At 44.1% G+C, this 26,790-nt stretch overlaps 2 protein-coding genes across 9 annotated transcripts in view; one reads left to right on the top strand and one right to left on the bottom strand.

Moving 5' to 3' along the window:
- RICTOR (RPTOR independent companion of MTOR complex 2) overlaps positions 1-7,834 on the top strand; it is a 111,393-nt gene extending 103,559 nt beyond the window's left edge. For all 4 annotated transcript variants that reach the window (XM_055325325.1, XM_055325324.1, XM_055325327.1 and 1 more), the window contains 4 exons: positions 374-529; positions 839-962; positions 2,369-2,507; positions 2,629-7,834. In XM_055325325.1, coding sequence (XP_055181300.1) covers positions 374-529; positions 839-962; positions 2,369-2,507; positions 2,629-2,703 — 494 coding nt within the window. In that variant the 3' untranslated portion in view covers positions 2,704-7,834. The remainder of the gene's footprint in view (positions 1-373; positions 530-838; positions 963-2,368; positions 2,508-2,628) is intronic.
- A 2,443-nt stretch (positions 7,835-10,277) lies between these two features.
- The window catches only part of OSMR (oncostatin M receptor), a 52,866-nt gene continuing 36,353 nt past the window's right edge, over positions 10,278-26,790 (bottom strand). For all 5 annotated transcript variants that reach the window (XM_055325270.1, XM_055325269.1, XM_055325273.1 and 2 more), the window contains 8 exons: positions 25,113-25,335; positions 20,105-20,284; positions 18,916-19,020; positions 17,390-17,563; positions 16,406-16,573; positions 13,569-13,650; positions 12,797-12,869; positions 10,278-12,471 (listed from right to left, as the gene is read on the bottom strand). In XM_055325270.1, coding sequence (XP_055181245.1) covers positions 11,920-12,471; positions 12,797-12,869; positions 13,569-13,650; positions 16,406-16,573; positions 17,390-17,563; positions 18,916-19,020; positions 20,105-20,284; positions 25,113-25,335 — 1,557 coding nt within the window. In that variant the 3' untranslated portion in view covers positions 10,278-11,919. The remainder of the gene's footprint in view (positions 12,472-12,796; positions 12,870-13,568; positions 13,651-16,405; positions 16,574-17,389; positions 17,564-18,915; positions 19,021-20,104; positions 20,285-25,112; positions 25,336-26,790) is intronic.

Raw genomic sequence — 26,790 nt, 5'->3', positions numbered from 1 at the left:
AAAAAATATATATGTCAAACTTTTAACCATTTCCCTTTGGAGAGGTATTTAGTGTGGGGGTGAGAGTGATGGGACAGGGGGTAGATATAATGTCTGCATGTCTTCATGTTTTATTCTATATACATCTTTATTTGAATTCTTTAATCATATATTCATGTATTATTTTTGTAATTTAGGAAAATAAAATTTATAAATGTCTTTAGGATTTAACAAACCTCACTATCTGAGGAGTCTGGATTTACTTTGAAGATCATCATGGAAAATAATTGTTGAAAACTGGAAAGAAATTATAAATCATCTCTGTGGTATATAATAAAGTATAGGAATTAAGCCATTATGTTACTTTAATAGAAATAACTGATTTTCTCTTCAGACCTTCAAGACATTCCATATTCTGACTGGTGTGAGCAGAGTATCCATAATCCTTTAGAAGTGGTTCCTTCTAAGTTTTCAGGGATTTCTGGATGCAGTGATGGAGTATCTCAAGAAGGCTCAGCCAGCAGCACCAAAAGCACAGAATTGCTACTAGGTAAGTTTTCAGATTCATATACAAGCATTGTTATTAAAACTGTACTTAGTTTTGTTGATAAATAAATAATGTAAAATGAAATTGTCTCAAAACTGTGACAAGTCAGTTTTACTTAGGTATACTTGTACCTGTATCAGCTGCTGATATATATCCTCTTAATTGTTCTCTTCCATTTAATTTTGTTCCCAAATGATTGCCAAATTATGTGCAATTTTTCTCAGTTTTAGATCTTTAAGTGAAGTCTAAAAACAAATCTTATGGATTGTAATCATTTCTCTTGTGGTAAAGATATTTTCATCTTCTTTTCAGGTGTTAAAACAATTCCAGATGATACACCGATGTGCCGTATACTCCTTCGCAAAGAAGTTTTGAGATTAGTCATTAATTTGAGTAGTTCAGTTTCAACTAAATGTCATGAAACTGGGCTTTTAACGTAAGTAAACTATAAGCATAAGTATTCTTTGTTCCACTTTTTAGGGTGAAAAAAATCCTTGAAAAACTTCAAAAGTTAGACTATTTAGCTTATATCGGTATTTCTCCATGGTGTACCTGTGTGAGGCTAGATTTCTTCACGTACTTCAACCAAAATAACATTTGGTATAAGACTGAATGCAGAAGTAGGTATGTGAATCCAGCTATCTTCTCTTAAGCCAGGCTTTAAAGAGATCTATAAAAATGTAAAACAATACCACTCTTCTCGCTTTTTTAGTTTTAGAAAATATTTTTCATTAAAATGTCATTTCTGGGGTACCTGTGTGGCTCAGTTAGGCATCTGAGTCTTCATTTCAGGTCATGAACTCAAGGTCATAAGATGGAGCCCCTTGTTGGGTTCTACACTCAGGGCAGGAGTTTGCTTGGGATCCACCTCCCCTCAACACCCCTGACCCTTGTGCTCATATGCGTACACTCTTTGTGTCTCTCAAACAAAAACTTTATGTTTATGTCAGCAGGCAATGGGTTTGCTTTTTAAATGAATTCATAGATATATTTTGAAGTTTTCTCAACCTTAATTTCTAATATGGTAATTATCAGTGGCTATAACCCACAAAAAATAAGCTTTCGGGGGTTCTATAATTTTTAAGGAAGTATGGGAATCTTGAAACTGAACATTTTGAGAAAAGCAAGTCTACACAAAAACAAGTGATTTTATTTGGTTTATTTTTTTCCCTATTTTTCTTCTTTCTTATAATAAAAGTTACAAAATTTTTAATTTTTTTCTCTAAATCACAGCAACACAATAAAGGAAAATTCAAGTTGAACTATTATTATCATTGATCTACACTATTAAAAGTGTGGTCCTCAAAAGAAATGCAGCACTGAGTCTCCTGTGGACTTTAAAAAAAAAAAAAAAAAACAGTACCATGATGCCAGGGTCCCCCTGCAGACCACCTGGCCAGATGCTCCAGCAGTAGTAGGTCTTTAGCTTGTGTACTACCTCACCACACCCCACCCCTAATTGTGACATACTGTCTCAGCTAAAAGGCACTTCAAAGGTTGAAAGATATAAAGAGAAAGCCCAGTCAAGGTATTTCAAACAATTTTGAAAAGTTAAGTCATCTAATAAATTTTGCAATTTCTCATGCTAGTGAAAAAAAATATATATTTCTGACTTTCCAAGAAGTATTTAATCATTTTAAGAGACAACCCCAAACTTAAAATATCTAGTTTAAGTGTGAGGTAAAAATATTTAATATTTTATATTTTTAAGCCATCATTCCAAATATGCCATCCCTCAATGTCTGGTAAAAAGAATATTTAAAAAGTGATAGTTTGGAGGGAAAAATAGGTAAGTGGTTATTAATAGTTTTTATCACAGCATTGCTTTTTCTTTGGTTTTAGAATTAAGGAGAAATACCCTCAGACATTTGATGACATCTGCCTTTACTCTGAGGTTTCCCATTTGCTCTCACACTGCACATTTAGACTTCCGTGTCGGAGGTTCATACAAGAATTATTTCAAGATGTACAGTTTTTACAAGTAAGTAGAATTTGTATTTCTGAAATTCACTGTTTCAAGAATAGTTTTGTGTTTGGGTAAAGAGGAAAGTCTTGTCTGTCATGCACTAGAAGTCATTAACAGTTTGCCACTCCTTTCTTAGATGCATGAAGAAGCCGAGGCTGTGCTGGCAACACCACCAAAGCAACCTATAGTTGATACATCTGCTGAATCCTGACCTCATATTTATGATGTCTGTAGATGAATACTATATATATTCATATTTGTGGATTTCCTAAAAGCCTCAGAAAATGCTGACTAACTGGGCAGCCAAGACAGGAGTATCTTCTGTTCCAGCAATTACTGGTACATGCACAGTTGGAACTGCAGACTTCCCTAACCAAAACAACTTCCTCTTTTCCCTGTTGAACCCTCTGGGGGTTCGTTGCTCATTACCACAGTTTTAAGAGTTTTAGTTACCATTATATGCAAGAGCCAAGCACTGAATACCTACATAGGTTTTCTATTTTTTCATTTTAAGAGCATAACAGTGGAACAATAATAGGATATGCAGAAGCACCCTTCACACAGTTATTTCTGAATTCTTTTTTTTAGGGTAAATATAAAGATGCCTTGTTTGTTAACTAACTCATGGAAACCAGGAGTCAGTGTCTCTGAGGCTGCACCCTGTTCCACAGTGGGGTGTGCTGTAACTGCTGGTATTAGAGGGGGAACTTTGGCCCTGCCACATTTTTCTTAATGTTTGTAACACTACTTCAGAGGTTTGTAACCTCAAAGCAAAAGAAGAGCCTCAACAACCCAGGACTTATAAGTTATTTTTATGTTACTAGACTTGCAACAGTTTGTTTTCTGTCTCTTCAGTTTTGTGGCAATATGTTATTATAGGCTATTTGAACCAATTAAGGTTTTTCACTACAGTTCTTGATTCAAATCAGAATGTCCTCTTATAATTCTGAGTATTTCCCATTTGTAGAATGCACATGTTTTCATTGGACTTCTCATTTTCATCAACTTCCCATATCACCATTTGAAAGAGGAACTTGAACAAGCACTATTGAGGCGTAAAGCAAAAGAAAGCAGTAAATAACACTTCGGATCTTCTGAGGAAGAGAGAAGTTTGCCTCTGATTTACACATTCCGTGGGAAAAGAAGAGCCATATTTCCTTTTTAAAAACAATCATTAATACAACTTGAATTATGATTAAAAATTGTAGTGAAAAGCCTTAAGTACCAAATTTTAAAGCAGCAGTAATTTAATTTTTATGTCAGTGTTCTTGTTTTGCACAAACTAAATGCAGTGATAGGTGAGTTTATCAATACAGTAATTGCCTTTATCATATTTGTGAAGTTGTTACGTTGATGAGGGCAAAGTTTTGTTTATTTGTTTAATTTGTATATGTTTAAAGATATTTGAGAATCTTTACAGGAATTAAACATATATGCAAATTTGTATATAAAAAATAGCATGGCCATCACCATTAGAATGCTTGTAAATGAAAGGATTATCTTTTTTGAGGTCTATATATAAATAGAAAAAATCCAGCTGGACTGATTAGGACCCTTTTTTTAATTCATTTGTTTATACCATTTTTACAGTTACACATCAGCTTTGACACAGTCCTAGTACCTTGATTAATATTTCCCATAGTACAGATCCTTTTTATAACGGGCTTGTTCTTTGAGATCTCTGTAAAGAACCCTGTGAACTAGAAAACGTAACTCACAGAGATACTTTTTTTTTTTTTTTAATTTACTGGCACTGAAAGTTCCAATTGGGATGAAGCATTTCATCTCACTTCATAACACCTCTTTGACTGCACTTCAGTGAATTGTTCTTACATGCACTGTGTAGCAACTTACATTATAACAAAGCAGAAAAGGGCTGTAAGCTGCTGCTTATGTTAAAAAGTGGTTCTTCAGATTTTCTCTCATAAAATCCAAGTGAAAATAAAATATTTTTTTTAACTTTAATTTATCACTGAACCCAGGTGTTTATTTAAATGTTAACAGTACTTTTAAGAACGTTGCCTGTCACCTTGGTCTTTGGTCTTGGATGATTAAAATGCCTTCCAGAGAACCAAATATCAGAGTTACTAGACCAAATAGTGGTTAAAAACTCCAAAGGAGGTAATTTAGTAATCTTATTCATAATGGGGTTGACATATTTTAGACATTCATTTTAAACACTACCTCAGTTAATATAGAATATAAAATCTGTGGTTTAATCCCTTAAAAGTTAACAGTAATTCTTTTTTGTCATATACACAACTGTCCCCATCCTGGACCCCACTTCACTCATCCATCCCAAAATGAAGTCTTTGTTACTATTAACCTGAACAGTTTCATTGACTATTACTTTGAAAGACATGTATGTATACATTATAATAATTGCCTATAGCACTTAGTTTGGGGAGACAGAGTTTTGTGGTTATAAGTAATCTAAGGAAAAAAATGTCTATACTTAAATGTATAGTGCTATTTGGTTTATCCATGTTTCACTGACAGGTCTAATACGTTTTCAAGTACCCATCTGTATAAAAGTAGACTTTTATGATGAAAAATGCTCACATGCAGTGCCAATTGATTTACCTTAGTGTTTAAAAATATTAAATTATAGCAGAAAAGATTAGGAGTGGTGTCAGTGGTAATAGAAATAATTGAGAAAATCATCTATAAATAATAGATACTACCAGACTATAAAATACCAAAATAATGTCAATACTGTAGTTTTTCAAGATTTTAGAATTAATCTTAGTCCATATAAATTTGTACTATTGGTAATTATTGAATAATTTGAAGGAATTTGGGCAGTTGTGCTGGTTGTAAACTGAATATCTAATTGTAAAGTGAATTGTCATTTCTAATTGAATTTTTTTCAAGAACAGATTTCACTTCACATACTAAATAAATACTGATAAATAATAAGGAAATTAGAAATTAGTATTAATAATTAAATATGGTCTAAAATTTCTTACACTTTTCTTATTTATACCTAGGTAGATTTGAGGAGAGGGGAGAAGTCTCCCTCATAAAAATTTTCTAATAAAGATGAGTAGCATAAGTACATTCTGTAAGACAGTGACATTAAAAGAGGCTCTTTGGAGGGATATACATTCTTATGCTAGTTTTTCTAACATCATGTGTACAAGTTGTTTTGAAATGGTAGCTTTAATAGTTTTCAGCTCTTTTATCCAGAGCTTGAGATAATTAAAGCTGAGTTTTTCGGGTCATATTTACGGTAGTAAAATGTTCAACAGTGAGGTGTCCGTGCTTATTTAGATTTGTCTACTCCTCTTTATAAATTCTTTTTCATTCCATTCAGAGGATGCCTTTTATCCCTGCATTAAAGCACAGATCAGTGAGCAATAAAAACTAATCAAATTGTCATCTAAATTATAACTGCAATTGTTTTTGCATGGTAAGAGTGAGGTGCTAATTTTGTGTGAGATTAGCTTTGTAAACTACCTTGGGAAAAGTCCTTTGGAATTAAGATTTTCCCCCTTTTGTTTTATGCTTCCGGTGTTGTCTCAAATTCACAATCCATTAAATGTGGGAAAAAAGAAAAGGTAGAATTAACTGAGAGAGTTTTATGAAAAGAGCTGATGGAATAAAAGAGAACATTTCAGGTTTTCCAAAATAGAAGTTGGGAAAGGTCTCCCTTGTCTCCCCATTCAGGAAATCCACTATTACCAGCCTAACTTGAAGAGTATCACTACAGTGAGAGTTTCATTATAAAAGAGTACTAGTGAAATAGATAGCAGTGCTTATCAGACAGTATTGAAATCTGTGAGAATCTTTCTAGGAACATTCTTTTTCCCTTTTAGTTCCAGGTTCCCAAAGTATTTTTCATTCGTAGTAGGTTTATATATATGACTCACACAGCATGTGGATTCCCCGCCCCCTTTGGAGTATTTTTATAATGTAGGTGGAGAGCTGGGCCGCAGCACGCATTAATTGCACATCTTGTTTGATTTTCTTTACAAAATATTTAATTTGAAAAATATAATTTATGCCAAAAAATACCTTGTAATTTTGCCACTGAATAGGTTGATTTAGCACAAAATACAAAGTCTTGGGGCAGAGGAGGGGAGATAAAAAAATTTTTCATAGATAATAGTTGACAAATGTTCCATTCCCAGCCTGGCAGAAACCCTGAAGCTGCATCGTAAAACAAATGGTGTAAATTAGTTTTGAGAAGTGGTAAGGGATTATGAAGAAAATCTCAATGCTCCCTAACCACGTGATATCCTTTTTTTTATTTAGTTATAAGCTGCTACATATTTGGAGGTTCTGGTGTTTGTAGGTCACTGAACAGACATTGAAATCTGATTTATATTGTATAACTGTAACATAGAAAGAAAAAGTATTTATATATTTTCCGTAAGAATATTTCATTGAGTTGTGTATAATTTAAAGAAGGTTTGTCCCCAAATGGTTTTGCTCACCTTGATTTTTTTTGTGTGTGGTTTTCTTGTTTTTGTATAATGTGTACAGTTTATGTCAAGGGCATTAAAAGCCTCCTGAAGCATAATCTTATCAAAGGGATACATTGTTAATAAAATGTACTTAAAATTCTTAAAACTTGTGTTGTTCTGTTTGAAATTTTAAAACAATCATTGTTGAATTATGAACCACTGAGGCTGTTACATGTGACTCCCAGTAAAAATGATTTTTAGTTTGCACAGATATGAGCCTAGTTTAGTAACACATTAGTGGCTATTCCAAATGTTTAAAGTATCTGTACTTAAACATTCTTTATGATCTAATCAAATAGCCTTACAGATTTTATTTTCAACTTCAAATAATTATAAAGGGTTTGAGAAAATGGGTCTGTCTTTAGATACAACAATTCTGAGTTTTTTGATGAAATAATATACAATGTAAGTGATGAAAGTATGTTGATGACATTTCTGTGAAAGGTATTTGATTGTTCATGCAGCAACTGTCCTGATGAGATGGACTACCAGTACAGCCACCTAGTGGTAAAACAAAATACCACAAGGGAAATTACCACAGCTGGAGAATAAAATTCAGTGTCAAAGCCAGGTCAAAGCTAGGTTATAGTTGACCAGATGTGGTAAAATGTATGTCTCACTTTCAGAAATGGATTTGTCTGGATGGCGGGACGCCTGGGTGGCTCAGCAGTTGAGCTCCTGCCTTCAACCCAGGGCTTGATCCTGGAGACCCGGGATTGAGTCCCACACCAGTCTCCCTGCGTAGAGCCTGCTTCTCTCTCTGCCTGTGTCTCTGCCTCTCTCTCTGTGTCTCTTATGAATAAATAAAATCTTTTAAAAATTTTTGGATAGATTGGTCTTTTTTTTATTTTTATTTTATTTTTTTAAGTTTCGCTTATTTGACAGAGAGAGCACAAACAGAGGGAGTGGCAGGCAGATGGAGAAGCAGACTCCCTGCAGAACAGGGAGCCCAATTCAGGACTGAATCCCAGGACCCTAGGATCATGATCTGAGCCAAAGGCAGATGCTTAACCGACAGCCACCCAGATTGGTCCTTAGACACATTTCTGTGTATATCATTTCCCCCATTGCCTTCTGCATATGTATGTTCAACAAAAACATAGTTGGCCCCAAAATAAACTAAAAGCACAATTAGTAATCATCATATAACTGATCTTTGAAAAATGTGGACCTAAACTTCAGAAAGTTTGTTTCATTCGAAAAAAAAACCTAACTCTTGGGTATATAAAAGTACTAAAAAATAAAGTACTGTCTCAGTCCATTCAGGCTACAATAACAAAACACAGACTGGGTAGCTTACAAACAACAAATCTATTTCTACAGTGCTGGAGGCTGAAAGTCTGAGGCCAGAATGCTACTAGCACAGTTGAGTGAGGGACCCTCTTCCAGGTTCCACAGTTCTCGTTGTGTCCTTACATAGCAGAAAAAATAAGGAGCCCTGCAGGATCTCCTAATAGCCTTAAACCCAAGTACATAAGGGCTCCAGCCTCCAGACCTAATCAGCTCCCAAAGGCCCCATCTCCTAATACCATAATCTTTGGGGGTTAAGATTTCAACATAGAAATTTTGAGGGGTGCAATCATTCAGACTATAGCAACTACTTCTGTATTGATTTCAAAAACCAAAATATATTAGAATTTTGTTTCTTTAATGCTTATCTTAAGGGATTAAGTCAACTGTGTTTGCTTGGTACTTTAAACTGAATATATTTAGTTATTGTGTTGTAAATTTTTAACTACTAATTCTGAAGAACTTTTCTCTGTTGTATCTCTTCAAGGGTTTCTAAAGTTCTACTTAATGCGAAATGTTTAATAGTTTTGTAAATTCTTTGAGATGAAAGCTAGTTTTCTTTCCACGGAGCTCTTTGAAGAAATACTAGATGTTGTCTAATTCAACTTGATTTTCTCAATACACATTCTGGTGGAGAATCAATTTCGCTAGAATCAGCATTGAGTCAGGTAGGTGCTAGAATGGGAGCAAGAACCTCTGGCCAGTGCATGGTTCTGCTGTGTGGCCAGGCCCTTGCTCTGAGCCTCAGTGATCACAGTACCCTGCACACCATTAAAATACCAATATTTTCAAAGACCCCTGCACACCATCAAAATACCAGTATTTCCAAAGAAATATTACTAATTTGGCTTTAGGTACTTAAAAAAAAAAAAAGTGGGCTCCATGTGTAAGCAGGGCTTAAACTCATGACCCTGAGATTGAGACCTGAACTGAAATCAAGGGTTGGACACTTACCCCTCTGAGCCATGTAGGCACCCCCAGTCAAAATACCTTTAATTTTTTTTTAAAGATTTTATTTATTCATTCATGAGAGACAGAGAGGCAGAGGGAGAAGCAGGCTCCATGCAGGGAGCCTGGCGCAGCACTCGATCCCGGGTCTCCAGGATCACGCCCCGGACCAAAGGCAGCGCTAAACCACTGAGCCACTGGGGCTGCCTGGTAAAATACCTTTTAAAGGTGTATTATGGTTGTAGTATGAAAAGAAGAGCTTAGAGAAACACAAGTATTTGCTGATGAAGTCATGTAAGATTTGCTTCCAGATAGGCGGGAGAGTAGAGAAGGGTATGGATAGGCTAAAACAGCCATGGGTTAGTGGCTGTTCGGGCCAATGATATTATATACAAGGGTTTATTACACGGTTACACTTCTGTGTCATTTGAAATTGTCTGTATTTTTTTAAAGATTTTATTTATTCATGAGAGACACACAGAGAGGGCAGAGACACAGGCAAAGGGAAAAACAAGCTTCATGCAGGAAGTCCCACAAGGGACTCGGAACCCCGGGATCATGCCCTGAGCTGAAGGCAGACACTCAACCGCTGAGCCATCCAGGCATCCCTCCATGAGTACTTTTTTAATCCTAATAATTCTGACACAGGAATACAAATTACAAAGTTTCTGAAGAATGCTTCTTAAAGTAATGCTGTTAAGATGGCATATGGTATTGACAGTTAAGGTTTTAAATATGAATGTATTTGATGTTATAGGAAAGGGATGTTTGGAGCCAAAACTGTAGTCATAGTGACACAAACATAAAGTTATGTAGCTCAGCACTTCCTGTTGGAATGTTGCTATATTTCAGAAAGGCATCATCTGATTTAGGAGAGTGATTCTCAAAGTGAGTGTGCATCCGAATGCCTCGGAAGGAGCTGATGAAATGCGTAGATTTCAGGCCTCATGTCATGGAGATTCTGATGAGGAGGTTGGGAGTGGTATCTAGAAATTGACATTTTTAGTAAGCTCACAAGGTGATTTATTGACTCTACTTACGGTTAGATTTTCATTTCGTTGAGGTAGAGAAAACAATGCAGTGGTGAAATATTTTAATTACAGCTTTTTGTGACACAAATGACTTCAAGGTTTCATGGGTTATTTTTAATAAAAGAAAATCTATATGAAAGACACTATTTACAAGTCAGTCTTCACTGCCATTGACATTTCTTTTATTAATTGTATCATGAGAAAGCAAGAAACGGGCTAATTGATGACAATACTGGCCCCCAAAGTCATCTGGAAACTATCAGACTAACCAAGATACTTGTTTGTATTATGTTGGCAATACATAACCATTTTTTTTCCAGCCAAAGGTTCAGTTCTGTGTAAGGAAAAAGCTGAATAAGCCTAAACAGAAGCCCTAGTTTGTGTTGATATATTTAGGCTAGTTGACCCTTACTTGGAGATGTGGGTCTTCTGCTCTCACTCTTGGTTCCATGGTGGTGATGAACAGTGCTGGGCATTTGGTACCAGAGGCCTAGATGGTGTCATTTCCAGCACAGCAAATAAGGAACTCCTAATCATCCTTGCTTAGAAATGTGATAAAGTGCTGATGAGTAGAAGGAAGAGAAAGGAACCGGTGTGTATTGAACACCTGTTGTGCATCAGGTGCATCGTATATATTGATTCAAAGAGACAAGGCTGCTGCTGAGAGAATACAGAATTTCCCACTATATAGCTTTTTACAATTATCTCTAAACCATGTCCAACAATGACCTTTCCTTATATTCATTGTTAGCATAATAGGAGTGTAAATGAGACCGTGAAGGTTTTCTTGACCCAGACAATTGCAAAGACCAAAGGGGACTAAATGAAAACAGGTCATTTATATATTAGTTCTTAAAAAAAAGAGGAACCATAAAATGTGAATGGAATTTATAATAACGTTTTCTTTTTTCTATCCTGAGGTAGTTGTCAAAAATTATGGTCAAAGACTGATGTCTACCAAGTAGTGTTATCTTGACACAGTCAAGAGTTCCTTGCCAATCCCACTCTTTAACTGCAGTAAGCTAAATGGAAATGCAGTTGTGGGAATCTTACTGATTATTCACATGTCTTACGTATCAGATAAGGTCCGTGCCCCCAGGAGGGTTCATTTTACTGCATCAACGAACTACAAATTGTTATCACTTCAAGGCAAGTCTAAAATCTGTTTTACTCTCAAACATCTGTGACTTTTTCATTAAACACACCCAGAATAAATTAACATTGACAACTTATGCTCCAGTAATAAATCTTCTGTGGCCTTTATCAAAACCTTAAATCTAGTTCCTTTACCCTTAAGATACTGAGCATAGGGGTAAAACTTAAGGGAAATATTTCCTCACTAAAAACTGAACTCCTAGGACCATAGCCACGCTGTCCAGTACTGACTGGGCAAGGTCTATCTGCATGTCAAGTGACCGGCCTACTGTTGCAAAGGTGAGCCTGGAACACACAGCAGCAAGGTAAGCCTGCTTCTGTGACCCTGCCATTTCTACGGCAAGTCTGCCCCAAGGAGAGATGTTAAGTTCCATAGCTTCTGACCTTTGAGACCGAGCCAGACTGTAGTGGTCTCATATGTCAACGGTGACCGCTCACTGGAATTAGGTGCCGAGGCATCTGGTGGTGGAATGGTGCCGTCGATGCTCCTTTTTCGCGTCTAGGTAGCATAAAGGCATGCGATGGGTATACTGATCAGTGGTAGTGTTCACCTTCATCTAAAAGGGTAATGGAAGACAGGCTGCTACTCCCGCTCGAAGAAGGAGCGGCAAGGCCCAAGGGTATGGCCATTTGCATTTTATATTCTGAACAGAGTTCTGGCTGTGGTGGATTTGTGGGGAGACTGGACTTCTCTCCAGACATGGGTGAAGCCACCTGGGATACATAATTCAAACTACTTTCTCCAGCTGGGATTTCTTCCAAGGAGTTCATGCAGTTTTTTTCTAGTGCCGTTAGCAAATTTTCAGATGATGTCAACAGTCCCAGCTGACTTGGGGCTTTCGTGGGTACTGGGACATGGCCACAGGAAGCAGAGTCAGAAGCTGCCTGATTATAGGTAAAGTTCTCAAAACAGATGCAGGGGCCAGGGCCGGAGTAGCTCTCCTCTGCTGGGAGGAGGTAAAGGTAGGTGGGCTTGGCAGCCTCAGGTTCTGTGGGTGACTTCCCAGTGCCTTCGTGCTTGTTTACAACTTCAATCGTGTCTGGAACACAGTCTTTGATATTCATAATTGTTAGGCGAGGATTCTCCTGGAACGGACCAAAAAAGCATGCAAATATTAAGAGTGTGTATGTGTGTGTCCGAGTATACAAAGTATGCGAAATGCACTCAAGGCTTCGGTTTTTGTGTTTCATCCTATCACAAGTTAACTGGGGGTGGTGTCGCAAACCAAAGGATCTCCCCTGTTGGAAGAAATCTCAAAGCTCCAGGCACCCATTTCATGGCTGTGGGAGCCAAGGGGATTGTAGCTTTGTTCTGTCTTCCTGAGGAGGTCTAGAAAAGTAGGATGATAGCCCCAACCCCAGGTTAGTCTGTAATAGAGAGATGGCACACATACAGTTTCCCAGCATTTACCTTGGATTTTATTAATGACAGAACACTGCTCTTGTAAGGATCTGGAATGTCAGGATAACACTTCTCCTTCATCCTAGAAAACAGTGAAAACTGGACTTGACTTTTAGAATAGAGTGACTAGTTAAGTGTGGAGTCCCGTTCCCGGGTTCCAGTCCTTGCTCTGTCACTTGCTAACTTGGGCAGACTGCTTAGCTCCCCTGTGCTTACATCTACTCACTGACTCAGTGGAGATAATTCCGGCGCTCACGGTGGTGGTGGTGTGAGGACTGAGGAGCTGTACGGAAAGCCCCTGGACTACTGCCAAGCGCACAGTAGGCACACTACCGGTCTTAGCTACGGTTCTTTTTTTTTTTTTAAGATTTTATTTATTCATGGGAGACACAGAGAGAGAGAGAGAGGCAGAGACACAGGCAGAGGGAGAAGCAGGCTCCATGCAGGGAGCCCGACGCGGGACTCGATCCCCCACGATCCCCTCCAGGATCACGACCTGGGCCAAAGGCAGGCGCTAAACTACTGAGCCACCCAGGGATCCCCCTTTAGCTACGGTTCTTGAACAGGCTTTGAGATATCTTCAAATGGCTATTGTTTTCCTTATGTATTGACCTGGAAAAGCAAGACTCTTCTAAAAATGTCATATTTTCAATTCAGTCTCTGCCCTTTGCCTCTTCAGCACCTTCTCTCATTATTCAATGTGATTTCTAGCTTCCTAAACTCCTGTCTAGATTTTACCCCCCTCTTTCTTCTTGGATAAAAATCTTCCCCACACACTTACCACTGACTTTTCAAGTAGCATAGGATCATGATGAGCAAAATGCAGAAAATCATAGGGAGTATGATACGTATCAGCATAGGGGCTGGAGAAGAGAACAGAAAGTGGTATTTTCAATGAGTACTTTTCCCTCCTCAAAGGAACAAAAGTTAAAGATTGAGATGAATTTTACAGTCATTCCTCAAAAGTCTATTTATGCAAGATTCAATTTTTTTTTGAGTTATTTATTTAAGAGAGCAAGCAAGAGCCTGAGCAGGAGGGAAGGTCAGAGGGGGAGAGGGGGAGGGGGAGAGAGAGAGAGCGGGAGTACGGGAGGGGCAGAGGGAGGAGAAGCAGGCTCCCCGCTAAGCAAGGAGCCCGATGTGGGGGGATGTGGGGCTCCATCCCAGGACCCCAGAACCGTGGCCTGAGCCCAAGGCAGACACTTAACCTACTCAGCCCCCCTGGGCACCCCTTGTTCCCTCTTCTAACAAATTGGATCACTGCTTCCAATTGTTCACTCCCTCCTTGTGTTAAAATGATAGTCCCCACCTCTGCCAAAGCCTCACAGGTAGGTATACACCAGGGCCCTTGACAAGGGGTGGGGAGGGTGGGGGGGGTGTCGGTCACATGACTGTTCGGCCAGTGGGCTGGTAGTAGTTGTAATCCTAGTCGCTGCTCTAGGTGCTCTTGCCAGAGCCGGGTTTAATTAGGGGATGGGGACAGGGTAGCTAATGTGGAATTTGGTAAGGGGAGGGCAGGCATGGGTAGATGCCCAACCCGGTGCTGCGAGGTGGCACAGGGGTCTAGAGGCAGGGACACCCAGGGGGAAGAGGAGCCAAGCAAGCCCCTCAACAACAGGCTTACAGTGAACCTGGAGGGCGGGGAGGGGAGGGAAACACTCCTGTCCACTCCACTAAAGAACACTTTGCACTTTGCTCTCAGATCCGAGCTTTTGACAACTATAACCCGTTTCCAGATTTGGTGAAGTTGTAGAGTTAGGACGCATTTGAGAACGAGCCCGGGGACCTAACCATGGCAGTTTCCAAGTCGCAGACTGGCGCGGCTAAACTCTTTATTGAAATGCAATACTTGTGTTTGGGAAGGTGCTCATCAAGGAGGCTCCAGGGATGAATTCTCACACGCCGACAATAGCCGTGTGACCGGTACCCCGGAGAGAAAAAGAACAGGATCACACTCCCCAGAGGGCCCGCGTGCGGCCCGTCCAGTCGTGACCCCCTCCCCAGGTAACCACCATCTGGTGGGCATTTGCCTCTCTCTGTAACGGACCCCGCAGCCCCCACAGCAGGGGTCGGGGCTGCCTTCCATCAGGCAGCAAGCATGGCAGTGGTGAGAGTCGCCCATGTGATCTTTGTCACTGCAGGATGTCATTTTCATTGCTGTGATTATGCAGCAATGTATTTTCCTTTTTAATAATAACCAATATAATCCGCAGAGAGTCACAGCCAAGGCTAAGGGAGGTTTAGCATGTAGAAGAGAGACAGATGAAACCTAGAAAATATACTGGAGGTAAAGATAATCATTTGTATTATATATGTGTGCATGTACACACACACACACACACACACACACACACACACAGAGTCCTCTACCAGCTAAATAAATCCCAAAGCTGGAATAAAAATAGGCTGAAAATAAATTTAAATATTTTAAATGTACCCCCAGGCAGCAAATAATGCAAATCATTGACTGGAATCTCAGTGTGACTCTGAGAGTTGGAAACCTGAGGAATGGGCATTGCCTGGTGGCCCGACCTGTTGGCAGAGTCACCTGCCTGCTGAGTGGCGGCTGTCCTCAATCCTGGTCAGTGCCCCAGGGCCAGCAGCTCCACCTGCTGCACCATCCTGAGCCCACAGTGCCACCCCCAGCAAAGGGATCCTGCCCTGAGCCCTGAGGACCAAGGACCGAGGACGGAGCCAGGGCCCCTCGTAACTGCAGGCAGCGGGGAGGAGTGTCTTCCACGATCCACCATGTGATACCCGCTGCCCCCCCTTTCCTCCATCAGGATCCATTTGGCTGCAGGTCTGTGTTTACCCTGAGAATCTAATTGACCGTCAACTGGTTCCCACCGTGCTTCCCGTCCTCTTCTCTCTCTTTCAAGCCACATGCATTTTGAAAAGTGTATCTCTCTCTCTCTCTTTTTTTAAAAGATTTTATTTATTTATTCATGAGAGACACAGAGACAGAAGCAGAGACACAGGCAGAGGGAGAAGCAGGCTCCTCACAGGGAGCCCGATGGAGGACTTGATCCTGGGACCCCAGGATCATGACCTGAGCCAAAGCAACCGCTCAACCACTGAACCCACCTGGGAGTCCGGAAAAGTGGATCTCTTGAGGTCACTTTCCCCCCCACCAATCAGCAAACACCAGGCCCCTCCCCAGCCAACCCCACCTCTACTCTCTCAACTGCCTCCAGAAACACAGTCAGGAGGCAGCGGTTTTGCCAGGACGGGGAACCAGCCAGAAGGCCGGCCTGCAGACAGCAGCTCTGCCGAGGAAAACAGGTTTGGGGCTCTTCGAAGTGGACAGAAAACCATGCCTTCCGTGATTTTCAAACCATTTTGGGACCAAGTTCCGAGTGTGCCTTAGGGCCACCGTGGCCCGCCAGAGGAAGGTTCCAGGTCATAAGCCAGTCAGACCGGCCCCATTGTTTCCTACTTAACGTAGTGGGATTTTGCATAACAGTCTTCCTGAAACAGAGTCGCATGTAGAGAGTGAGGGACAGAAAGAGAAGAAAGGCCTAAAAGCTCGTGATCTGGACAAAGCCCACGGCAGCAGGTGTGTGACCCTTTAGTTTCCAGCGGTATCTAAGGGAAGCGGTTTGATTTGGGAAAACTCACAGTATTCATCGGGAGTCGTGACCTTTGTGAAAGCACCATGGGGGCCCTCGCCCACAGCGCTGTACGGGGTGACCAGGAACTCATAGAAGGATTCTGGCTGGAGGTTTCCCACGACGAACGTCTTTTGTTTTGGGTCGTCAATTTTGTACTTGCAACACACTGAATCATCTGTCATTTAAAAAAGAAAAAAATCATTTTCAAGAAAGATAACATTAAGAGTGAGAGAGAGAGAGATGATCTTGTGACAGGGCTGGGGGCTAATATTCTTGTCTCAATGCGGTCAACATCGTAAGCCCATCAAAAACTAAATCATAACTTCATCACTCTGGGTCACTGGTAACATTTCTAGGAGATGGCAAGCAAAGCAGAGCAACCACTGAACAAGGGACGCTGGGCATCCAGAAAGAGCACACAAGTCTGCCGGACCCCGTAAGAGCTGAGAGAGACGTAAAAAATTGTAATATCTTAAAAATATTGTTAAGATCATTACGTTGTAATAACCTTAAACAAATCAAAGGAGAAAAAAAAAGGAGTCAGCAAGAAAAGTTTTATAACTAGCAGGTTTTCTTAAGGCGCTGATGGTCCTCAAATGCTTCCAGAACTACCAGGCACGGTGTTTTAAGGAAGTTAAAATACGGACCCTGCCCTCTGGCCCACTGTTCTGTTGAAGAACACGGTGGGCCATAAAAGCCTGCAAGAACAGGACCCAGCCTGGCCATGGTCACAAGTGGCCACCTTGCTTTCTTTTTCTTTTTTAAAAAAGATTTTATTTATTCATGAGAGAGAGAGAGAGAGAGAGAGCACAAGCAGGGGGAGCAGCAGAGGGAGAGGGAGAAGCAGGCTCCCCGCTGAGAGGGAGCCCCAGGACCCCGGGATCATGACCTGAGCCAAAGGCAGACACTTAACTGAGCCACCCAGGCGTCATGACCACCTTTCCAACGGTTTTGCATAGTGAGGGCTTGAAAGAGTGAACAGAAACGTCACCTGAAAGAACTGCCTTTTCAGATCCTGGGTGGCACTGCCCCGCCTTGGATTTCAGGTAGACGTGGTACCCTCGGATAAAACTGGGCTGGGATTCAGTGGAATAATCCTTCCAACTCAGAGTGAAGGAGTGGGAGGTCAGGTTACTCATGACCACTCGAGGGTTGTCCGAAGGAGCTGGAAGGCAGGCGGGGTAAGGAGAGTCATCACCTGGAAACATTCTCACGGCACTCGTGTAAACTAAAAGTAGAGCCACAACCAAGTCCGGAGCCCGGGGGCACTTAGGCCAGTTCATGGGTTTTCTCTTTTTCTCTGGGGGATTTCGTGCCTTGACATCATTTGCATGGGAAAGAGCTGAGCCATCTTCCTGTCCAAGCCCGGCCTTTCACGGGTGAAGAAAGGGACCACCAGAGACCCTCAAGAGCTGGCACGAGGTCACACAGCGGGAAAGAGAATAAAGGGTTCCTTCCACTTCATTCTGCTCTTGAACTCGAAATAGTGTTTGACAGAGGACCCTGCCAGAGAACGGGCTGCAGGGGGCATTTGAGGAACTCCGGTTCCCAGGCTGTGACAATGCCAAGCCATCCGAGTGTCACTCAAACCGTCTGAGAGCGTTTATTCTGAAGGCTTCCGGAGCCTGTTGGTGCACACGTGTGTGCACACAGGCACGCGCACCACGAACACCCCTCCTGCGGGTCTCAGAGGGCACCCTCGATCGGAGATTGGGAGAGGTGACCTGATGCAAGGTGCAAGGCGGGGAGGTTCCAGGGGCCCAGAGTTCAGTGGGATCGAAATTGCCTTCCACTGCTGGCGGAATCACAGTGAAATTTCAGGATGGGGGGAGGGGGGCGGGCAGTGGTTTCACGACAGGTGTCAAAAATCTTAAAAATTGTAAAAGGAATGAGAAACTAAAGTCAAACCTTTGGACTCAAGTATGCTGAGACTTCCTCTATAAACCATCACCGTGGATAGGGATGGAGGTTTCGCTCAAGTGACGGTGACTCAGGGCATGAGAGATTGGGCGAAGGATAAGAGAGACTGGGCGCTGCAGGTGGAAAGGTACCTGACGACGAATTTTGTGGCTTATAGTTGAAAACCACTGTAATCATCCTAAATGTCCGCTGACTGGTGACTTGACACATGCAAACAATTAAACACCTTGCAGTGATGTACTTAAATAATATTTAGTGACATGAGTCAAACCTGCCTAGACTAAGATCCCACCCTTATTTAAAAATGTGTATCTGTACAGAGGGAGAAAGGAAGACCTGGTTATACACCAAATACTTACTCTGGGCATCTGCCTTCGGGTGGCGACATCGGCAGTGAGCTTGTTTTCTTCTTTGGTATGACATTTTATGAATGGTTTATAGTTTATGACTTAAAGTCATTTTTTAAACCCAATTTCCAGAATCAATGGGACACTGGAAATCAGGAAAGGTGCGGAGACATCCCCGACCGCACAGCTGGGGTCCCTGCATCGTTCTGGACGGCTCTGCCCACGGACCCGCGTTATGCTGTAAACTTACCCAGCTCCTGGGAGTATCCTGTCTTTTTCTCTAATAAATAAGGAACCATTTCTGTAGAAATTCCATAAATTCTGAAGTTGTAGCGGACCCCTGGTCTAAAAGCATCTAAGGAAGAAAGGTCAACAGATTTTCAGTAACACAGAGTGACATTCTCTTTATTTCTGAAAAGGAGCAGAATGAGAAATGAACTGGCGTCGCCTACGTAATTCCCTCCTTAGGATTTCTGCGCTTCCTCTCCACCATCCCCCCCCCCCCCCGCCTCCGGTGGCCTCCGGGGTCCACTGTCTGCAGCGGCCTGTCCTCCACGCCGTGCTCTGCCACGAGAGCCCTCACGCGCCCTCTTGTCCGCATGCATGAAACCGGGCGGGGAGTTCAGCCAGACACAGAAAACCGTTTTAAAGTCTCTTGGACTCCAAATCCCCTCCACTGACTTGTCTTCTCTCGCTGCCCCCGCCCCTCCCCGAAAGCTGAGCATCTGGAAGGCTTTGCTGGCACTTCCTGGCTTTCCCCTCGCACCTGCCCTTCTGCAATCCATCTCCAGCACGACGACGCTGCTCTAGCCAAGGGCCACCTCACTTCCTCACCCCCACCAGCCACAGAATGCCCTCCCCCGGGGCCCCCGGGGCCCCCTCTGGACACTGGCAAGTCTCACATCTTTATCTTGAACCCAGCAGATGGCGCTGCTGACCCCTCCACTCAAGCCATGAACCTAGGCTTCCTTGACTTGGCTCAACTAGGAACCTTGAAATGACAACTCCAGGGCGGAAGGTGAGAGGCCGGGGTCTATTTTTTCCCACTGAAAGTGAAGGAGTTGACGACTGACTCCTAAACCCTGTGTCCTAAATGTCTCCCAAATCCATACGTGTCTTTGCTTTTGTAAGAGCTCTCTGGAGAGGCAGGGTTGTAATGTCCCTTTGCCATTCATTTGAGACCACTGATTTCAAGGCACCAATTCATAAACAACATGAAAACCCATCCCAGGGGTTGCCTTAGGTCCAGACAATCTCTGTAAAAGTAGACTGAAGGCCAAATCTGAGGCCTCATCCTTGTAAATTCTGAACTCCTAGCACCCATGCTGGGTCGGTCATTTCGAAATTATTAGTTTGGCACAAACTGAGATGGGCCAGAGGTCCCAGATGAACTTGCTCCGAGGTGGAGGGAACGAGATGGCAATATGCAGGCTTCTTACCTGAGCCAATAACTGTACTTGTGGTGTTGGGAGCTAGGTGTTTCCACTGGAGGTCACAGAGCGGGTCCCGGGGACGGTCACACCACTCCACAACGTAGCCCGTGATGTTTCCCGGTTGGGGTTTCCATGACAGAGAGAATCCACCTTCTGTGCCTTTGACTCTTTCTTCCTCAACTTCTTCTGTGCATTACAAATAGAGCCATGCTTCAGACATAAGCCATCGTACGTGTTTAAAAAGGGGTCAAAGACGACAATCAACTTGAACGTGCACTGTCTCTGACAGTTAAGAGCCCTATCACTTCAATGGCTACAGAAGCTTGGGGGAGGGATCCCTGGGTGGCGCAGCGGTTTGGCGCCTGCCTTTGGCCCAGGGCGCGATCCTGGGGACCCGGGATCGAATCCCACGTCGGGCTCCCGGTGCATGGAGCCTGCTTCTCCCTCTGCCTGTGTCTTTGCCTCTCTCTCTCTCTCTCTCTCTCTCTCTCTCTCTGTCTGTCTCTCTCTCTCTCTCTCTGTGACTATCATAAATAAATAAATAAATAAATAATAAAAAAAAAGAAGCTTAGGGGAGAGCAGGATAATGTTTCCCAGCAAATATTCACTTGGGCCCTCCGGAGGTCTCTTGTCCTAATCTTCTGAGACCCAGCGAGACTTCAGTCGCTGAAACAAGGGTCACAGCAAAGTACTGCCAGCGGGACAAGTCCAGCTTCCAAAGCTTGCTTTGTGACCCTTGAGCTAAGAAGAGTTTTAAGATTCTTTTTTTTTTAAGCTGCAAAAAACAAAGACTATAGGATACAGAACAGAGGCCAGGTGATCTGTGAAGCCTAAAACATTTACTATCTTTCCCTTTACCCACAAAGTTGCTGTCCCCACATCTGGTACTTGCTACTTTCAAATAATACCTGTTGAACAAATGAGCAGTATGTCTTCATTCCCGCCGCCTGACGCCGGCTGCTCCTGAGCTAACTACTTCTGTGATGTTAGGGGTAGAAAGTGAGCGAGTCCAACAAAAGAAAAAGAAGTTCGGACATGTCCTAAGTTGGATCATGTGGAGATGTGCACGCTAACTTGTGACCAACGCCACCACCCCAACGTACTTTCTGCACCAGGGTAGTTTTCTACTGGAAGCAAGATCTCCAGGGACTCCCAGTCCTACTGACTGCAAGCAGAGTCACCCTATACCTTGGGGAATGAGCATTTCTCCTATTTCCCGGGGCTGCCTTCATAGCCTGCCACTGTTAATAAGACAGTGGTCCCCGCTGGTGGCTCCACGGACAGCAGAGACAGACCAAGGAGTGGGCCTGCAGGCAGCTGCTCAGAAAAAAAAAAAAAAATGAGGACCAAATACTGCATGGCTGAGACTTACACTGAAAATTTACTCATTATTTATCTGCCATTTGAATTTAACTGGGCACCCTGTATTTTTTTCGGCCCTCCTAATTACAGCTGGACATGGGTGTGAAAGCACGGGCCGATTAATTTTTCCAGTTACTATCCAGCCAGGGACACCTAAAGCAATGTGTAGCTCTAGGTGTAAGACAAAGGATTCCCCATGAGCGCCTCTGTATGTGCCACCTCCATGGCCTCCTTGTCTTCTTCCTTGAAAGAAAGAAATCTCTTTCACAACAAAGCTGGCGTTTTTCACTTTCCTTATTCACACTGGCTAAAATGTTGTCCCGAACTCAGAATCCTAACCCTTACCATACTGCCTTTTGAAAACTGCAAATATGTTTTGAGAAGTGGAGACAGAGGAGGGAAGGAGAAAGGAAATTTCTTTTTTCAGTCATTCAGACTCTAGTATGAATTAGTTTAACCTTAACATTTGGCCTTTTAGTGCAACAAGGATTTTTTTAGACTGTAGTGATTTAAGAACATGGGCCAGGGATCCCTGGGTGGCACAGCGGTTTGGCACCTGCCTTTGGCCCAGGGCGCGATCCTGGAGACCCGGGATCGAATCCCACATCGGGCTCCCTGCATGGAGCCTGCTTCTCCCTCTGCCTGTGTCTCTGCCTCTCTCTCTCTCTCTCTCTCTCTCTCTCTCTCTCTCTCTCTGTGACTATCATAAATAAATAAAATTAAAAAAAAATAAGAACATGGGCCACTTAGGGAAGGCTGGATAGAGCCTCACTGGAGAAGATACGGGGACCTGAGGGCAGGGTGTGGGGAAGGAAAGTAGGGTAGATAGAGAAGGCCCCCAAACAGCTGATAGTGCTCATCAGTGTTATTTGGACGGTGCTTCACGCAAGGCAGTGTTTCTGTAACTATCAGCTCCTCCAAGGTGAATGAAATGCTCACTTTTCCTCTTCTTATCCGAATGAAGACAAAATACAACTTTTCACTTTCTTTTCTAATGCAGTTCTTGACAAGCAAAGGTCATGTTAAGTAACTCCTTAGTTTTTCTTCTGTGCCACCATCCAGATTTCTTTTTCTTACTTGACGCACTGGATAGTTTTTTTTTTTTTTAAGATTTTATTTATTTATTCATGAGAGACAGAGAGAGAGAGGCAGAGACGCAGGCAGAGGGAGAAGCAGGCTCCCTCCTGGGAGCCCAGTGCGGGACTCGATCCCAGGACCCCGGGATCACAACCCAAGCCAAAGGCCTAGACGCTAAAGCACTGAGCCACCCAGGAGCCCCACACACACTGGGTAGTTCTTCAAAAACAAATAAACCACCACCACCTATGATCCAGCCTTCTTAGCCCAAATCAAAGGCTAACTAGGAAGAGAAGTGGAACCCAACGTGCCGCAACCCCACGAGCAGGAAGAAGGGCGCTACGGCTGGTGCGGAATGCCCGTCACAGAGCCTGCAGGTGCGTGTTGGGCGTGGGCAGTGGGTCCAGTCTCTTCTCTCCGCTGTCCCAGGGACGTGGGTCAAGTGGCCACTGATTGCACACGTCAGGTCATTTCTGCCCTGTCTGGTGTCTCACAGGCTAGTGGCCAGTGGCCGTATTTCATCTTACAGCTTCAGCGAAGCCTTCTGGAAAGATAATGGCCAAATATTTCACAGCGTAATAAACCAGGCCCAAAGCGTGTTTCCAGCAACTCCGGCTCTCAGGGGAGGCTTGCGTATTGGCGGCGTGTTTCCTCGAGCAAAGGTGGGCTAATTCTCCGAGCCCGTGGGAACGTCTCAGGCGGCAGTGTCCTGGGACACCGAACCCCCGAGCTCCCCACGCCGAGGGGGGGCTGTCCCAGGAAAGCCACAGCTGAGCTTAGACAGAGGAAAACGACTAGCAGCGTTTGGCAGCAAGATGTTTGTCCCCCCACCGGGGTGACCGCATTTCCAGTTTGTCCACGCCTCCTGGATGGCATCACCCATGCTCTCCCAGAGGATAGAAACAGAACGAGGGCATCCTGGGTGGCCCAGCGGTTTAGCGCCGCCTTCAGCCCAGGGCGTGACCCTGGAGACCCAGGATCGAGTCCCACGTCGGGCTCCCTGCATGGAGCCTGCTTATGCCTCTGCCTGTGTCTCTGCCTCTCTCTCTCTCTCTCTCTCTCTCTCTCTCTCTCTCTCTGTGACTATCATAAATAAATAAAATTAAAAAAAAATAAAAACATGGGCCACTTAGGGAAGGCTGGATAGAGCCTCACTGGAGAAGATACGGGGACCTGAGGGCAGGGTGTGGGGAAGGAAAGTAGGGTAGATAGAGAAGGCCCCCAAACAGCTGATAGTGCTCATCAGTGTTATTTGGACGGTGCTTCACGCAAGGCAGTGTTTCTGTAACTATCAGCTCCTCCAAGGTGAATGAAATGCTCACTTTTCCTCTTCTTATCCGAATGAAGACAAAATACAACTTTTCACTTTCTTTTCTAATGCAGTTCTTGACAAGCAAAGGTCATGTTAAGTAACTCCTTAGTTTTTCTTCTGTGCCACCATCCAGATTTCTTTTTCTTACTTGACGCACTGGATAGTTTTTTTTTTTTTTAAGATTTTATTTATTTATTCATGAGAGACAGAGAGAGAGAGGCAGAGACGCAGGCAGAGGGAGAAGCAGGCTCCCTCCTGGGAGCCCAGTGCGGGACTCGATCCCAGGACCCCGGGATCACAACCCAAGCCAAAGGCCTAGACGCTAAAGCACTGAGCCACCCAGGAGCCCCACACACACTGGGTAGTTCTTCAAAAACAAATAAACCACCACCACCTATGATCCAGCCTTCTTAGCCCAAATCAAAGGCTAACTAGGAAGAGAAGTGGAACCCAACGTGCCGCAACCCCACGAGCAGGAAGAAGGGCGCTACGGCTGGTGCGGAATGCCCGTCACAGAGCCTGCAGGTGCGTGTTGGGCGTGGGCAGTGAGTCCAGTCTCTTCTCTCCGCTGTCCCAGGGACGTGGGTCAAGTGGCCACTGATTGCACACGTCAGGTCATTTCTGCCCTGTCTGGTGTCTCACAGGCTAGTGGCCAGTGGCCGTATTTCATCTTACAGCTTCAGCGAAGCCTTCTGGAAAGATAATGGCCAAATATTTCACAGCGTAATAAACCAGGCCCAAAGCGTGTTTCCAGCAACTCCGGCTCTCAGGGGAGGCTTGCGTATTGGCGGCGTGTTTCCTCGAGCAAAGGTGGGCTAATTCTCCGAGCCCGTGGGAACGTCTCAGGCGGCAGTGTCCTGGGACACCGAACCCCCGAGCTCCCCACGCCGAGGGGGGGCTGTCCCAGGAAAGCCACAGCTGAGCTTAGACAGAGGAAAACGACTAGCAGCGTTTGGCAGCAAGATGTTTGTCCCCCCACCGGGGTGACCGCATTTCCAGTTTGTCCACGCCTCCTGGATGGCATCACCCATGCTCTCCCAGAGGATAGAAACAGAACGAGGGCATCCTGGGTGGCCCAGCGGTTTAGCGCCGCCTTCAGCCCAGGGCGTGACCCTGGAGACCCAGGATCGAGTCCCACGTCGGGCTCCCTGCATGGAGCCTGCTTATGCCTCTGCCTGTGTCTCTGCCTCTCTCTTTCTCTGTGTGTCTCTCATGAATAAATAAAAATTAAAAAAAAAAAGAAAGAAACAAAACGAAACTCACCATCTCCAGGATCTCCAGAGACCACGAGGACCGAGGCTGGGGACGTGCCCACACTGTTATTGGCCGTCACGCGGATCTGGTAAGAACGCTGGTCGAGGGTTAGTTCTGTGCGGTTGGCGGGGGCCGGAACGGACAGGAGCTGCAAGCCGGACGGTCTGTCCAGATCTTTGACGACGATGTTATAGAACAGGATCTCCCCATTGGCCTGCAATCTTGAGAGTGGCTGAAAAAAAATGGATACTCATTTCAAAATGGGCTTTCCTTTGAAAGGAGCTTGTATAATTACTTTTTCATCTTTTCCGTCCATCAGTTGCCTTACACACACACACACACACACACACACACACACACACACACCAAATTTTAAAAAAAGGCTTAGGGCACCCGGGTGGCTCAGTCAGTTAGGCACCTGCCTTCGGCTCAGGTCATGATCCCGGGGTCCTGGGATCAAGGCCCGTGTCGGGCTCTCTGCTCAGCGGGGAGTCTGCTTCTCCCTCACCCTCTAACTCATGCATTCTCCTCTAACCCCCCTAACTCATGCGCTCGCTCACTCTCTCAAATAATAAATAAATGTTTAAAAATAGCTTAATTAACAAAATAACACTCTAAACCAAGCTTGAAGTCAGGCATCCCAGTCCAACTGAAGCTGAGTAGAGAAGAGGACCATTTGGGCTCCTCAAGAGCACGTGTCCCGAGAAGAGTGAGCAGGCCGGAGGAGGAGGGCTCTCTTCGGCCTGGTAAGAAAGGTGTCCGTGGGCACCGTGAGGAGACAGGAGCAGACCCTGGAGGGAGCGGCCTGGCCCCTGCCTCCCTTCCCCTCCCCCGGCCGTCTTCTCCCTGCACAGCTGTGCCCTGAGCCATTCATGGAGCACACGGCCCCCTATAGACCTCCATTCAGGTTCAAGAGAATTCCCTGCCCGCACAATCCCGAGCCCACTGCCAGGACCTGCCCCCAACCTGCCCTCTCAAGGGTGTGTGTGCCCCTGGGTGCCCCTGGTGTGTGCACCCCTGGGTCCGAAAGGGCCACCTGTGTGCTGGGCTGAGCACAGAGCCCCGACAGAGACTGTGTGAGCTCCCAGGGCTCCTCGCAGAGACAACCAGTGTGAGGTGGGAAGGAGAGCCAGGACAGTCATGTTGGGTGTGAAAACACGAGCTGAGGATCTGAGAGTCCTGACACAAACTGGACTTTCAGGTGGATTAACGCCATATCTAAGGCCATTTTCCTTTTGCACCTTTTGCATTCAATATCTAAATATTCATAATTTTTCTTTTTTTTTCATTTTTATTTATTTACTCATGAGAGACACAGAGAGAGAAAGAGAGAGAGAGAGAGAGGCAGAGACACAGGCAGAGGGAGAAGCAGGCTCCATGCAGGGAGCCTGATGTGGGACTCAATCCCAGGTCTCCAGGATCACGCCCTGGGTGGAAAGCAGGCGCTAAACTGCTGAGCCACCCAGGGATCCCCAATATTCATAATTTTTCAACATGGTGTCTGCTTCTCCCCTCACGCTCCTGCCCAGAGCCCTGCAAACATTGGAGCAGGCCGGAAAAGACGTTTGGGAGATGCTCTACCAATCAGAACTGGCCATCCGCCTGATGGGCTGCCAAGGAAGGGGCAGCCAGGGCCTTCGGGAGACAGGTGTGGAAGAGGACTCCTCCACTGGGGTAAGACCTTCTA

The sequence above is a fragment of the Nyctereutes procyonoides genome, unplaced genomic scaffold (assembly GCF_905146905.1).
Source record: "Nyctereutes procyonoides isolate TBG_1078 unplaced genomic scaffold, NYPRO_anot_genome, whole genome shotgun sequence".
Lineage (NCBI taxonomy): Eukaryota > Metazoa > Chordata > Mammalia > Carnivora > Canidae > Nyctereutes > Nyctereutes procyonoides.
The sequence above is the reverse complement of the archived record's forward strand: the minus strand, read 5'-3'. Positions and strand labels throughout refer to the sequence as shown.